Source organism: Drosophila miranda, chromosome XR (genome assembly GCF_003369915.1).
Source record: "Drosophila miranda strain MSH22 chromosome XR, D.miranda_PacBio2.1, whole genome shotgun sequence".
NCBI classification, from domain to species: Eukaryota; Metazoa; Arthropoda; class Insecta; order Diptera; family Drosophilidae; genus Drosophila; species Drosophila miranda.
In genome coordinates this window covers 23,291,206-23,307,160 of record NC_046674.1, presented here as the reverse complement: position 1 = coordinate 23,307,160, position 15,955 = coordinate 23,291,206, and the positions used below count along the sequence as shown (strand labels likewise).

Here is a 15,955-nt window from a genome sequence, read left to right as displayed (position 1 = left end):
TACAGCCAGATTCTGTTTTGGCCAAGGCTTTCCGAAGTGGACACGTAAAGTGGTTTCCCCCATTTTGAATTACTGGCAAGGGCGGAAAACCCCTAAGTTTTTGGCGACCTAACCGGGTCAGCGTGTAACAAAGCCCTAATTTCGGGTTTCGTGAACTTTAGCTACAAATTTTCCAAAATCACATCGAGTGGCCAACCGAAGGCTTGGTGGCACTGGACTACTTAGAATGTGTGCTACGGGTCGGTCACCCATGTATGCGGCAGCAATAAAAGACACGACAACGAAAAATAATCAATATACTGAGAGGGTACGAAATAAAGCTGAAGAATACAAATGTGTTTTTAGAAGAAAGCACCAGTCCAGGCTACTTTTCACCATGAAACTTTAACTATCAAATACTGGTGTAAAAAATGTCAACAACCTTGTATGGGTATTCATCATGTCGATATCCTGCTAAACATCCGATTGATCTGATACTAGTATGTGGGAATCAGTATCAAGGAGGGCATATTTATTTTCGTTTTGCTTTGGGAATGCTTCACCTGCATTCAATCCGATCTAGAATCTGTAGCACATCATGAACGTTTCAATATAAATGCAGAGACCCAAAACGTTATCTAAATTGGAACAAATATTTGAAGAAGTGTAGCATAACGATATAAACATCGAATCAATCGGCAAATTAGAAGATACCAACCAAAAACAATTAGAAAACTAGTTCTAAAACACCGAGGAGGCTCAAAAAAATATTCAACAAATTCATTACATACTCTTCAAGATTCATAGAACTAAACGTAATAACAGAACTAAAAAACTAGAATGAATTTTTCCGCACAATTATAAAAGTGAATACCAAAGTGAATACTTTTTGATTTAAGGATTCTTTTGAAAGCAAGGACATTTGGATTCAAACTTTTAATGTGTTTCGTTTGCCTTTTATATTGTTTAGTTGGGTTCATGATATTTTTTCTTGAAAAAAAAGGAAAACTTTATAAAACAAAAAAATTACTTGTTTTGACTGTCCACATTTCAATGTCCGCTACAACTATATGCAGCGATTTATTGGAAACGCCTTGGTGGTCACCCTAATTCACTAGTCAGACCTCTAACAACCAAGCCAGGAAAGAGAAGATTCCTATAAGATCGGATCGGCTATTGATGCTGATCAAGAATATATATATTTTATGGGGTGTGAAACGCTTCCTTCTAGACGTTACACACATCCACTTTCACCATAAATCAAATATATCCCTATACTCATTTTGAGTATCAGGTATAAAAAATAGACCGATTCATGATGAAATTATTTAAGGTGGTCCGCTAACTTTCTTTTGGATCCAGTTTTACGATCAGCACTACTGCGAGCGCTTTGACGCCATGTTTGATGAGAGAGAGAAGATCGACGTTTTTTGTTGTACTGAGCTAAGTAAGACCCTACCGTTCATCATGGGACCGATTCTGCGATTAACTTTTATCATAGAAACCAAATTTCTAGACTGATAAGAAATGCGGAGATCGTTAGGATTGTTTTGCTTAAAATTCTAATATCTGGTTGAACTCAAAGGAGGAACATGCCATTTGATACATTTATGACACGTTCTATTATTTTGGGGAAATAAATGTCGCAGTTGATGAATTTCCTAAAAGGCCTCTCAAGAGAGAGTGGCAAACAAACGACAAACGTCACCTTATATTAATACACCTCAGGCACAGCATTAGCATCGCTGTCCTCTATCTCCCACGCTCATTTGTCAGTGCACAAGGTACATGGATTAGAAGGTAAGACAGTCCAAAAGAGCAGCCTCTAGCTTCCTTCGGCAAGCCTGCAGACATGGATAGGGAGCAAGAGAGAGAGAGAGAGCCTCCCTGAACAGTTACACCTTTTATTTTACATTCCTTGGGAGAGTGGGTCGCAAATAGCGCGCAGCCTCCGGAGAAGAGCGAAAATGGAGCAAACGGGAAAAATGGGAATGACACTTGGAAGGTGCAATCAGCTGATACGGACGATGGATGCCGTTTGTTTTGCTTTGCCCGTGCTTGCTGCTGCGACGACACTTTGGGGAAACAGAAACGGCAATGGTAGCGGCGACTGCGACGCCGACTGTGCGGCCACTGTGGCCAAAAAGGATTTCCGAGCTTCTGGCCCGAATCAGTTTGTAACGGAATTCCATGAAAGACGGACCGCGAACACCAGAGTGTGCCCTCCTCGCTCCCTCCGTGTACGTAATGGTGACGCTGCCGCCGCTGCTGCTCCCCAGCTCGGCGCGCTATTTCGGAATCATAGCGCTGCTATGCGTCGGTGTGTGGTGTAGGTCGTCTAGGCTGTTCTGTTGTTCTTGGTGCTGGTCGGTGGTACGCTGGTGGTGGTGGTGGTGCAGTGCTCTTTTGTCACCAAAACCATTCTATTCTGTGTTTGGCTTCATTTAATGCTTTACGCCGCCTTTGTACTATTTCCTGTTATTGTTGATGCCGATGTATGTAGATGTAGCTGTTAATATCTGTACATATGTATGTATGTACATACATATGTAGCTACGGATGCGGCATGGTGTTTCTCCACGCTCATAATTTTATGACCACTTATCCCTCTGAAAGAGGAAAGGGAAATGGCACCTACTCGTATATGGTGATGTATACAGTGTTAAGTTATGCAGGAATAATCATCTCCTCCCCTCCCCCCCCCCCCCCCCCCCCCCCCCCCCCCAACCATACTGTGGCTTACTGCACCTCCCCATACTTTGACAGAACAATTTGTTGTGCAGTGTAATGCCTTTTCTTGTTAGTATGTGTATATTGTACATATGTAAATGATGCCAACAACAATAACTTAAGGCGCCAAGCCATACGAGAGAGAAATGGGTTTTACTTAAGAAAAGTACATACATACATATGCACATATTTATTTAGAAATCTCTCTCTCCGATGGATATGAATACACAAGCGCATACATGCACACATCTACGGACAGAAATTTGTTTAAAATATATGCAAAGATTGGAACAAACAAATGTTTAAGGTGATGAAAGACACCAAGAAGACATTTCTGTCTGAATTGCCAAGTAGGCAAAATGACTATATGGGTCATTAAATGTGTTTCATTTAAAGATGGAAATTACTTTTGTCTATCTAAGCATACATAAATATTTCACATAAATATATAGTATGTATGTATGTATTTGGTTTGTATTAACAGTAGCAGCAAATAATACACGCAATCTCACATATGATTGATATGATGTGTCTGGCAATCACCATTTATAAACTCCTACTCGGAATCTCGTTTTTTTTTAAGTCTATCAATCTACAGCATTCGTCAGCGTCTCTGAAACAAGATGAATGCGATCTACGCATGTCTGTCTTTTCGTAGAAGATCAAATATAATCGGTCTAATGTGCATAAGTTGAAGGATTTGAAGAATTATTTGCTTAACCAGGATAACAGATTGCTTATAGAGCAAAAACCTGTAATTGGGGTATTTTCCGTACAATTTGTACTCTTTCAGTAGTTTATTCACTTTTCAGTACACTCTTATAATTATTATGATATTAGATTAGTTGAGTGCTTTACCCTACCTTTTGAATGGCAGTCATATCGAAGATTAGATTCCCTCATCCCAACGAGGTTACCGAGAGTTAGATCCTGAAACGCAGACCGGCCCCCACAGAAGCAACCAATCCTGCTGACGTTTGGCATTTGATTTTGGGGCTCTCCTTTTTGCTTTTGCTTTCTTTCCTTCCCCGAGATTCACTTGTTTATTTATTTTCGTGATTTCGTTTATTTTTCCCACCGCCTGGGAGTTTTTTTTTGTTTTTTGTTTTTTATATCGTGCTTGAACTTCCAGCGGTTTCATTCCCCTAATGTCCCACCACTTTTGATTTGATTTTTGCGTGGGCTTTAGGACTAAACTTTTTTTGTTGTTGGTTGGGTATTGAAATGGCAAAGCATGGTATTAGAAAGTGGTGCAAAGCAGGAGGCTCTTTAGGTCTTGCCACTTTTCGTATACATATGTAGGCGAAGTGTTTTTTGGAATATGAAATTCCAAAGGATTGACCGCTGAGCATAGAAAATCATCGAAAAGAAACCCAATCTGACGCATTGTCCTTCGCTAAGGTACCTCGAGAGTACCCAAATCATCATCTAATCAAGATCTGAAATTTAAGACTCCTGCTGTTGAACATTGATTTAAATAAGTCGTTTACCTTCCATCCCAAAAGCCATCCAAGGTGTCGCAATTTTCGCGCTTGATTCGCCAACCAAAAATAAGGAAAAGGTCGGTGTTTTGTTACTCTTCGACGGCAATTAAGGCAAAACATCAACTTACGGCATACTCTCCCATGAAATACACTCGGCGAAACCTTCCCTCAGTTTTATAATACGTTTTTTAAAAGATATCAACCAAAAAATCATTCCTCATGCAAGCTTTTTCTTGAGATATTTATCAGAAATTGTGACTCAATTTCACTTTAGAGCTGTATTTTATGCCTCATTATTCTCCGAGTGTACGTAGCGAGAATAAATTACGGCTAAATACTTGCTTCGAATGCTTTGGGGCGCTTCTCACACAGCTGCTGGGCTGGAAATCCTGAAATCCTGGTCCATATGGCTGCTTAATGCTGGCAGAGCGCCGCTTTTAAGGTGCCAAACGCCTGACGCCCAATTTCCGTTTATCCCTAATTCGGTTTATAAATAACGAAAATCGACCCTCAGCATTGACACACATCCACATGAGCACCGCATCCGAGAGCTGACATCATTTCAAAGTTTTTAAAGCCCTCGTGGCCTTGTTAATGGGGACCCGAGCAGACTTTTTGGCTATAAACTGTAAAATTTAACGGAGAAATGTTTATAGTTAAAACGTGATAGCTAATGCTGTAGCCATCCAGGTGCTCCTTCGGCAGGCTCTCTTTCTGGTACGTGCCTACCCGTCAAATTGACTCCTCGGGCAACTCAATTAAAAGCGCAGGCAACCTAATTACCTGCCAGAGAATTTGAATGAACAAATTTGCGAGCCGAGAACATTAGTGAACAGCAACATTTTTTACTTTTCTGATTCCCATTTGACCTTTGGACGGGACGAACCTTAGGCCGTTTCCAGTTTCTCATGGCTAAATGTTTTTGAAGCTACTACTGCACAGGAAATGTCATGCGGCTTTAAAAATTTGTATCCGTTTTTAGTAAACAGCTTATACTTAATTGAAGTAGAAGGTAATCCACCTTGATGTTAAAGACTAAATGAATTTTACTTTAGTTTAAGGTCAAATAAAAGTAGCTCTTATTTTGATTAAACTGGTTTTCATAGACTACAGAAATATACACTCGTTTATAGCTTTAATTAGTCAGCTTAGACAGTGAGATCATTGTAGGAAAAAGTGCGATGTGAAAAAATTTAGAGAGAGAGGGAGAAAGAGAGAGTGGGTTTAAAAATTGCTGGGGCAAGCTTTCTGAATTTGGGAGCAGTCCAACAAGAAAAAGACTATTAAAAATAGATCCTTATCAGTGAAACTAAAGTCAATATACCGCGTTATGCACACGACATGTATGTTATGTGTTTACTATTCTCCGGCATTCGCTTTTGCAGCATTCGCCTGTACGTCTCGTGTCAGAGCATCAATGTGCCGCGTCCTGTGGGAACTTTTGGGACCCAGGACATGCCCACCGCTGTTCTATAGAATGTGACCTAACGTTCTGTTAGTTGTTTGCTAAATTTATTCCAGCCATTGACCCTGAGACTTGACGCATCATCTGCAAATAAGTACATTTGCTGCCAAGTTAATTGCTGCGGGGCGTAAGCGATGTTTGCTGAACTGAAATGCTGAGTGCCAGAGTACCGGGGTGTCCGTGTGCCGTCCCGTGTCGTCTGACATGCAATTCATCGTAATTGAGTCAGCCAACAATCATCTTTTGGGGCGCCGCACCACACACGCAAAGGGCGGGATCCGGATCCTTCTTCTTTAGTTGGTGGACAGAACCTATTACCGTCAATGTCCGTTTAGCGGACAGATAGCTGCTTCTGCTGCTGTTCTGTTCTGTTCTGTTCTGTTCGCTCTTTGTTCTGGGATTAATGGAGAAACAACGTATTCTCTCGTCCGCAATGTGCTGGCGGATAATCCCATTATCTTTTGATCCCTCTTGTCCTGACCCAAGGCGGCAGCATTTCCACACGGAACCGGAAATTGACCCCAAAAGAAATGGGTAATTGAAATAAAGAGAGTTGGGCCTCCAATTCATGGGACCACCGGTCCCATAAACTGCCCTAGAACCTACTTTATCGCCTTTGGCTTTTATTTCCGATGGTTTCAATGGCCTAAAGATCAAATTGTGGCTTTCCATATTGAATATCCTTTTGATTTATTATTTCTGAAGCGTAAAGTTAGCGAAAATCCTTAAAGAAATTCCACAATTTTGCAGTGAACTCTCTGTCATTTTCACTTTAGACAAATTACATTTCGATAAAAGCCTTGCGCCCACTTTTGCCGCCACATTTACATTTTTCGCTAACGCAATTTTCTCTCGAAAAGTGCCACGACAGAGGAGTGTGGCGGTTCGTCTTCTAAAACATTTTACCTGACAAACGATGGGGGGACGCCCGTGCATTGCCTTTGCCTCGTCAGATAGGGATCTTTGAATACAGCCGAAAAAAAGTAATAATTGAAATATGCATGAGAGTAGCTCCAGTGGGATGGCAGAGCATCTGCGGGGTAGATGCATGAAGATGGGCATGGCGTGGGCCCGAAAATTGCTCTTTTCCGGAGATATGCGTTCTTCGATTTGCAGAGACTCTCAATTCGTATTCCCTCTCGGTAGTTACCAAATAATAAACTCGCTTTCATTGGTATCGCCTGCTCATTCCGCATTTCTGCCCCGAAATATACCCCGTACATTGCCGTAGGCGCTGTTGTATGTTTTAAGCGATTAATCAATACCCACCTTCCATGCTGCCTTTATATTTAGGTTACAATATGTTGCGCCACATCCCTCATCGATGGGGGTAGCGGGTCCTCGTGTTCTGCTACAGGTTATCATTTTAATTTCACACTTCGTGGATCTGCCACTGATTCTGTTGCCACTGTTTTGTGGGTCTGTGGGTGCGGCCCCATCCGGCGCGGGTTGAAGGTTGGGTGTGGCATATCGCTCAATTGGTGGATACATTGGCCCGTTCGTCTGGAGCCACTCGAGAGAACACTGGCTTCATAAAAGCTGAAAGCATTTCGACCATCACAATAGACCCCTCGGGCACCTACCACCCCGTAGATACACATAGATAGTACATATATACTCGTACGATATACTAGTGGTCATAAATAGTGAAATGGCAGCCGGGTCAACGAGTTTTGGCCAACAAAACCCCCCCTTTGCCAGTGGAGGAGAGTATACGAAGATTGTCCAACAGTTTGCAACGCATCAACGTGCGGCACGTGCTGGGCAACAGAAGATTTTCTTTGTGGCATAAAGTTGTGGCGCGGGACATTGTGAAAAACATTATATAAACATTATAATTGCAGTTGTTTTTTGCAGGGTATTCAACAGTCGCTTTGCCGATGATGGTGCTCTCTTCTGTTTTAACTATCATTCTTGTATTCTCCAGTCGATAAAGCGCATCGTATTTGTTTCATTTCATTACATTCCTCCACACCCAAGCACCCAAGCACCCATGCACCCATGCACCCATTATACTCGTACGGATATTGGATATACATATAGATGCACGTACTCGTACCCCAGGGAAATTTCCGCACAAGGAGTTCTTTCTGTCATTTGCTGAATCAGGGAAAGTAGAGAGGTACGTCCTCCACTATTCATTAGAGCAGAAAGCGAAGATGCACACCGAGCGGCACATCCGATGGGGGACACTGAATGAAGTCTAATTTGATCAAGGAAAAACTTATTATTTCAATTTAACTTTTATGTAAAACATAATTTCAGACTCGTATATTTCTTCTTTGCACCATTTATTTTTCAGTTGGCAAAGCTTTGAGACGCTGATTTGATGCCCCATGTTGCAACATCGCCAACATCGAAATGAATAAATTATACGAAAGTGAAATCAATTTGCATTAGGGCCGCCGACTAGCGAATGGCCCCCACTCGCACCCCAAGACGAGCGTGTGGAGGAGGAGGAATCCTGCAGTACTGTGCCAAGAAGTGTGGCAAGTGAGGGGGGCTGACAAATTACATTACAGTGTCAGGCAAGGGCGAGTGACATCAGGCATCAGACCTCTGCCTGCGACGCATGTGAGGACGTGGACGTAGACCTGGAGCTGGAGCTGGAGACTGGAGACCTCGCGCCTCACCTGCCAGCCGCCGCCTGACAGTTGTCGACGGGACACGGGTCGGGACTGTGGCGTCTTAGGTTACGCTGCCCTGCCTCCCTCCCCCGTTCTCGGTGGTGACCTGTGATCTAGCCCCGGGGGCTAGTTTTTGACAGCTTTGACAGGATTTGTCAGTCAGCGTCAGCCCGCAGAAGTATGCTACGCAGCTGCGTGTGCCTGCGATCCGACGAGGACGGCAAGCGGCGCGGCTCCTCCGTCGAAGACGCCTCGTCGTGCCGCTCATCGGAAATAGAGCGCGTGGGTGCCAGCATGCAGACGCTGGGTCCGAGCGGGCAGCCCCAGTCGGTGGCCGCCCAGACGACCACACGGGCCTCCAGTCTGCTGCAGTTCTTCCACAGGAAAGGTTGGTGCAAGCACTTTCGCAAGCCGCTGCGGGGAATGAGCGCCTCCCGGGCCGAGAAAAGTGAGTATACTGTTGCCTACAATAGGCTTAGATCCATTCATTTGACTTTGACTGTCGCAGGGGATTTGTACCAGAACCACAACCACGCGGACAATAGCCCCCAAAACCTAATCCATTTACGCTATTATTTTGCCTCTGATGGTTACGAATTAGGCAAAGTGCGGTTGGCAATTGCCGCTGGTTGAAGAACATAGAATTAAGCAGCGGATAATGTCATCTGAAATCTGACCTCTACTATTGAAATAGGTATCAATACAAGCATGAATATCGTTGGGAACAAACGATAAAGGAGTTGTCTTAGCAAGGGCCTAGTTGCTCTAAAATTTGTATTTAAGGTAGAACTCTTAGGTGTCCTACAATTACCATATGTCTCTAATGTGTCCTTTGGTGGTACATCTGGTCCTCCCTAATGGCTGCTTGGTGGTGGACTTGCACTTGCACTCCCCATCGATGACCTTTAGGCCACACCACAGAGACCTACCAGTATGACCGTGGTCGTGTTCCGGCGCTTGCGCTAACCTTATTCTTTGTTCGAATTTATTTTACCAGCGATTCTCATGGACCCGAGCCAGAAAGACGACGACACCCTCCGTCTCGGTCTCCGTCTCCGTCTCCGTCACCGTCAAACCGAAGGAACACCACCAGAGAAAGCCCCCATGGCTTGTTGGGCCGTTGGTAAGACAACTGGACAGTTGGCTATAACTAAAGTCAGATATATGTATATACGAGTGTGGGTCAATACTCTGGCATACATAGCAGTAGTATACTCATTCAGCTAGTCACGCAGCAAGCCAGAAATTAGACCACAAGCACGCGGACGTGGACGCAAATTGGAAAAGGGAAGGACGTACGGACGCTCGGACGGACAGACCATCCACCGATTCGATAATTGGAACAAAGAATACTGTGGGGAGGCCATGTGCTTTTGGGCGTAAGGTGTTGTGAACTACGTTTTGTTCACTTTTCCTGTGTGTGTGGCCCACAGTGCTACGCCTTTTCAAAGCACCAAAACAACACACTTGCCCCACAAAAGCACACAGAGCACGAGGCATCGTCATAGTCATCGCGTAGTTCTTTCTACTGCTGCAATACGTACGAGCATTTTAATAGTTCCAGTCGTTCCGGGTCCTCTATGCGGTTTAAAGCGGCGTACACGGCAAAATATAAAGTTTTTGGTTTTTGTTTGAGTTTGAGTTTGCATTCGAAAGACAGACAGAAGCGGAACTTTCGAGTATTTCTGTAGGGTTTGTTATTAGTTTGGACATTCAAAAGTGCATAAGGATGACATACGAAAACCAATTAATTCTTACTTTCACAGCCTCGAAGTCTCTGCGGTTAAGCCTTCGTGCTTTTCCAAGGCTTTGCCTACTCCCCCAGTTTATATAATTAACCAAACCAGCCCGTGCCTTAAATGTCATGGCAGTCTGGCCATTTTTGGCAGCCAAAAACAATACATTCGTACGGTCCAGAAAGTATTCGTCATGCAGCAGTGACTGACTTTTCGGCATTTTCCCTTGTACAAAAATCATCATTTAGGCCATTTACGAACGCTGTAATCAGGTATTCTAACATTAATTGTTACTAAGATTAATCGCAGATGGCCCACCCGAATATTTATTCGTAAGGGGAAATGGCAGTCCAGGAAATGATCAAAAACATGTTGTGAAAATTAACATATCTACTATTAGGCATGCTTCGTCAATTAATTACATATAATATTCGATTCTGAAATTACTGAGTGTGGATTGGAACTGGAAATTAAAGGGTTCGAAATTATCTGCTGTACAAGATCTCAGACAAGCACTGTCCTCAAACCAGATCCAACAAACAGTTGGACATATATTTATACATCGATTTAGCTATTGAATATATTATCGCATGTTTTCCCCAAGATTCCCATTTGCAATATCCATCCAAATTCATTGAGAAGACATGAGGAGGGAAAGTGTCCGAATAGTGTCGAATACATTTTTGAATCGTACGATATGGAGATTTTAGAATAACATCATATGACAAATCCCGGAAAAATAACATTTGCAGCTGGGTATCGGACTACGGCGGATGTTGAAGCAACTTTCGACCCATCTTATGGGCTGTATAAATTTGAAAAAGAAAAAACCACCGCCCCCACCAGACGCAGCGACAAGTGTGTAAAAGATTTTGAAACTGCAGACCTCAATCCCTCTCTCTCTCTCTTTTTCTCTCCCTGTCTGTCTCTATTTCTCTCTCTCTCTGCCACACTTGTACTATCTGCCGGTAGAAGTAGAGCTGTTGTTGTTGCCACAAAAACCCCTGCCCTTCCCTGCCCTGCCCTGCCTTACCCCATTCTGCCCACCAATTTTTGACTGTCTTTGACGTTTTCAGCATTCAGTGTGTGTGTACATAAAGCAGACGAGTAAATTTGCATCAAAATGGATGAGAACGGCAAGTAATTAACGCGAGTACTGTCCATATTCCGCACAACCCATTCCGCATCCCGCATGCCTCCCGCAAGCCATTCCCACACCCCTCCGACTCCATCCATTAAAAATTTGCATTTTGTGAACTTTGTACCGATTAGCGTCGAACGGGGAAATGCTTGAAAATGTCAAAGGCCGAATGTACCTTTAAGAAAACCTCTGCTTTCGGCTGTCTTTAGGTGTAGATTGTGGCTTTGATGTTTGATGTTGCATTACATAGAAATTCTTTGATGTTCCTTGATCTGGTTCTCGATGTACAAATCCCCCCCTCACCCATACAGTCGCTAGCAAACAACCCACAAAACAAAAAATACAAAACATTTAATACTCGATCAATCTTTTAGCTATCAGAGCGGCTATATTTATCCAGAAATGGTATCGCAGGCATCAGGCACGTCGCGAAATGATGAGGCGCTGCAATTGGCAGATATTCCAGAATCTAGAGTACGCCAGCGAACAGGACCAGGCTGAGGTAAGAACAATTCGAAGGAGGGTACATATTTACATATGTATGTATGTATGTATGTGTTTGTACATGCATGTATAAGCTCTGTCCTGAGGGGGCCCCCCCCCGACATCAGACAATTGCATTTGTAGAGTTTCAAAAGTCGATAGCAAGTCGATGGAACTGTGCTGCAAGTGCAATCACAAGAGTGAACACCTCCCCTCCCCTCCCCTCTCCACCCCCTCTCTCTGCAAGTCTATTCATGCGTGACATTCTGTTCTCCCGCAGCTGTACAAATTCTTCAATGACCTCATCAAACATATGCCCCAGGCCGCGGGCAGGAAAAATCAACATCATGGCGAATCCATAAGTAAGTTTTCCCCATCGACCACTAACCACAGGAATAGCCTTTACCTCCACGTGCTCTACAGTTTCCCTTCTGGACGAAAAGGACGATATGATGGATGAGCTCGGGGATACTGTGAATGCCAAAATAGAGATGCCAATTCGAAAGAGTCACATTGATCTCCTGATTGATGTCTTCCGCAAGAAACGGGTAAGTGGGCAGCAACAGCAGCAGCGCCTCTTTGTCCGTGTCCCAACCAAACAGTCGTTTCCAGGGCAACCGATTGCATCCGAAATATGTGGCGCTGATCCTGCGCGAGGGTGCCAAGTCCCTTAAGCAGTTGCCGAACATCTCCATGGTGTCCACTGCTGTGTCGCAGCAGGTCACTGTCTGTGGCGATCTGCACGGGAAACTCGACGATCTTCTTGTGGTGCTGCACAAGGTAAGAAGCAGTCATGGATACTCTCCATGTCCTCCATAATCTATATTTTTACGGGCATTCTTTTACCTTTTAGAACGGTCTTCCTTCATCTTCCAATCCTTATGTGTTCAACGGGGACTTTGTGGATAGGGGCAAGCGGGGACTGGAGGTGCTGCTGTTGCTTCTGTCTCTGTATCTGGCATTTCCCCAGGCGGTTTTCCTGAACCGCGGCAATCACGAAGACAGCGTCATGAATGCCCGCTATGGATTCATTCGCGAAGTGGAGGGCAAGTACCCCGTAAGTATTGTCAATCGCCGATTGTGGGAGGATTGGCAAGGATTTTACCCCTGTATGTTCTGCAGCGGAACCACAAGCGACTGCTGGCTATCATCGACGAGGTCTACAGATGGCTTCCACTAGGCTCCGTTCTCAACAGTCGAGTGCTGATCGTCCACGGTGGCATTTCCGACAACACCAGCTTGGACCTCATCAAGAGCATCGATCGGGGCAAGGTGGGGGAGCCCCCTTCAATGACTTAATCGTTGACCATCGACTAACTATGCCATCTTTCCAGTACGTATCCATTCTGCGACCACCGCTCACAGACGGCGAGCCTCTGGATAAAACCGAATGGCAACAGGTACATCCACAAAGAAGGCTTTCATCTAGCTTTATTTCATGCGATCCCGCCATTGCAGATCTTCGATATCATGTGGAGCGACCCCCAGACCGTGATGGGATGCGTTCCAAACACACTGCGAGGTGCTGGTGTTTGGTTTGGCCCCGACGTCACTGAGAATTTCCTGCAGCGCCACCGACTCAGCTATGTCATACGGTCCCACGAGTGCAAGCCCAACGGCCACGAGTTCATGCACGACAACAAGGTGGGTGGATCCTTCGTGCCCTCCCCCCTAGACTACTCCTCTAATCCATACCGCGTCCCACAGGTAATCACAATCTTTTCGGCATCCAACTACTATGCGATTGGCTCCAATAAGGGCGCCTACATACGTCTCAACAACCAGTTGATGCCGCATTTTGTGCAGTACATATCGGCGGCCTCGCAGTCGAAACGTCTGTCCTTTAAGCAGCGCATGGGCATGGTGGAGAGCTCTGCTCTGAAGGAGCTCGCCGTGAAGATGCGCGACTATCGCGATGAGCTGGAGGATGAGTTCAAGAAGTTCGATCCGGACAATACCGGATGCATAACCATTACGAACTGGTGTTATGTGATGGAGAAGGTCACAAAGCTGGGACTGCCCTGGCGTCTCCTGCGCGATAAGCTGGCTCCTGGCACCGACAGCCACATGGTGAACTATTATACCACATTGGATCTACTGGATACGGACGTGATCGTGAGTAGTTTCCCAGTTTCACTGTGAACCCACAATATATAGCCAATTGATTTGCAGCTGGAGGCCGAGGCAGATGGAACCTCAGTCATGGACGCTTTGTATGCGAACAAAGCCAGTTTGGTGGCCATCTTCAATATCATAGATGCTGACGATTCTGGTAAGCACTTGCCGCACTGGTAAGCACTGATAATCCAGCTGCATCTTCAATTCCTCAGGGGAGATAACTCTGGACGAATTCGAAACAGCGATTGATCTGTTGACGGCACACATGCCGGGCGCCTATTCCAAGGAGGAGATGCTGGAGAAGTGTCGTATGATGGATCTGAATGGGGATGGCAAGGTGGATCTGAACGAGTTCCTGGAGGCCTTCAGGCTGAGCGATGTGCAAAGGAAGCAGCAACAGGATGAGAACACACGAAGGCGTTCGGAGGTCAGGGCCTCAACCAAACCCTCGGACCCCGTCACCGAGCTGGCGGATAGAATATCACGGAATACGGTCATTGTAGAGCAAGATATAGACCCATCCGACTGCGAGGCTAAAGTAATCAAACCCAATAAGGCCTAAGGGCTCCATCGTGACATCCAGGGTGAGTCCATGACTCCGTGGCTCGTGGAAGACCAAAAGAATCTGTTTATTTAAACACGAAATCCCAGGAAAATTGTTTCTCATTTACGAATTATACTCGTTCAGCTCTCCGCAGCATTTCTGAAGATCATTTGTGTGTGTTTTATTTATCGGTTACCGCGGATCATTTATAGTATTTGCGCAATATTCAAACATCGGACATAAATTTAATAGATACATGTGAATATATTTATAAAAGATGAATTACGAGATCTCTGCGAAAGCTAAACTACGGACAGCAAAGTCATGACACATTTTGGCTCGTCTGCCGGCCATTCCCGAGTGCTTTTGATTTATAGACCATTATAGAACGTCATTTAATACACGTATAAACCTGTAATAATCGTATTGTGCACTTTATAGCTCGTGCTTTCTTCAAGTATAGCCAAGTATCGTGCACATTTGTTATAGCTACAGTAAAAGCGTATAAATACTATTAAAGTTAGAGATACATATGTATATACAGAAACATATGTACTATATATGGAGTAATTGCAACGCTTACAACCTAAGCCAATGGGATCAACATGAATTTTTTTGTTTTTTTTTCAATACTGCTAGTACCAGAATTTTGTAATAAAAGCAACATCTAAACGTTGATGCTGATGTTAAAGACATATACTATTCCTATCTATAATTATAAATACTATTAAGCCCAAGCCAATTAAAGAATATACCACTCCAAATAAATCTTCATAAAGCTGCACAATTTTAAATGAAACGAATCGCAAGAAATTACAGAAATTATAAAAGAAAGAAATGGCTTCCGAAAGTACCTCTTTTATTATTTAAGAATAATTTCACAACTAAAAAATGCATATTTTGGGAAATTCCTGTGCACGGCTTGTAGGATTCTATTAAATGTTATTTAAGTTTGGTTAAGGATCTATCAAAATAAATGACCACACCAAGGAAAATTGGTTGCAAGAAAAATTACACATTAACTAACTTTACATATTCCTTTTTTTATTCGAAAAGTTAAAAAGGAGTTCTTTAAGCCAAAGATAATCTAAGTTTTTGATGAGATTTAAATTACCTACCAGTACTTTTTTTTAAAGTAGTTCAAGCAAGCAAAATATAAAGGATTGCAGGAGGCATTCCTGCGGAAAAGTGTTCTGGGAATTTTTCCCGCAACAACGTTAGAGGTATTAGTTTTAGTTTGAAGAGATCTTTTTTTTCATTTTGGAAATCACACACATACTCGTAGGAGTATTAATATGTACAACTAGTATTCCCAAACACAAGCAGTCAATAATCTCCATAGCGATCCGCTATCAAAATGTATGCCATTTGAGACCAAATTCATATCAGTTTATGCAGTTTTTGTTAGACTAACCCGTACATATATTCTGCATAAGAAAAGGTTAAAGCATAGTCGATGTTCCGGCTCTAGAGTCCCACGGTTAACGATAAAAACTCACATTGCCGTGGGCAGAATTGAAAAGATCGTTGTAATACATTTATACATTTTTACACAATATATTTATACTGTATTTTCTTTGGAATATCTTTAAGCCACCTTGAATGTTGTATGTACAATAGTATAAATATATAATATGAAAGCAATTAA

At 43.6% G+C, this 15,955-nt stretch overlaps 1 protein-coding gene across 7 annotated transcripts; it reads left to right on the top strand.

Annotated features, from left to right (window-relative positions):
- The first annotated feature begins 2,152 nt into the window (after positions 1-2,152).
- LOC108153491 (serine/threonine-protein phosphatase rdgC) lies at positions 2,153-15,955 on the top strand. Of its 7 annotated transcripts, XM_017283532.2 has the most exons (14): positions 2,153-2,219; positions 7,961-8,733; positions 9,283-9,408; positions 11,537-11,664; positions 11,926-12,007; positions 12,069-12,193; positions 12,258-12,425; positions 12,499-12,702; positions 12,768-12,917; positions 12,980-13,045; positions 13,104-13,289; positions 13,353-13,760; positions 13,818-13,917; positions 13,976-15,955. In XM_017283532.2, exons 2-14 carry the CDS (start codon positions 8,466-8,468, stop codon positions 14,323-14,325), a joined length of 2,361 nt encoding a protein of 786 aa, XP_017139021.1. In that variant the 5' UTR covers positions 2,153-2,219; positions 7,961-8,465; the 3' UTR covers positions 14,326-15,955. The 7 variants fall into 7 exon arrangements, with proteins under 7 accessions (XP_017139021.1, XP_017139022.1, XP_017139027.1 ...); XM_017283533.2 differs by lacking the exon at positions 9,283-9,408 and having other exon boundaries at positions 2,154-2,219; XM_017283538.2 differs by lacking the exons at positions 2,153-2,219; positions 7,961-8,733; positions 9,283-9,408 and adding exons at positions 9,836-9,972; positions 10,774-10,879.

Coding starts and splice junctions, on each gene's coding strand:
- LOC108153491 (XM_017283532.2), top strand. CDS start 8,466: ATGCTACGCAGCTGCGTGTGCCTGCGATCCGACGAGGACGGCAAGCGG. Junction 12,008..12,068: donor ACATCATGGCGAATCCATAA/GTAAGTTTTCCC, acceptor CGTGCTCTACAG/TTTCCCTTCTGGACGAAAAG. Junction 13,046..13,103: donor ATAAAACCGAATGGCAACAG/GTACATCCACAA, acceptor CCGCCATTGCAG/ATCTTCGATATCATGTGGAG.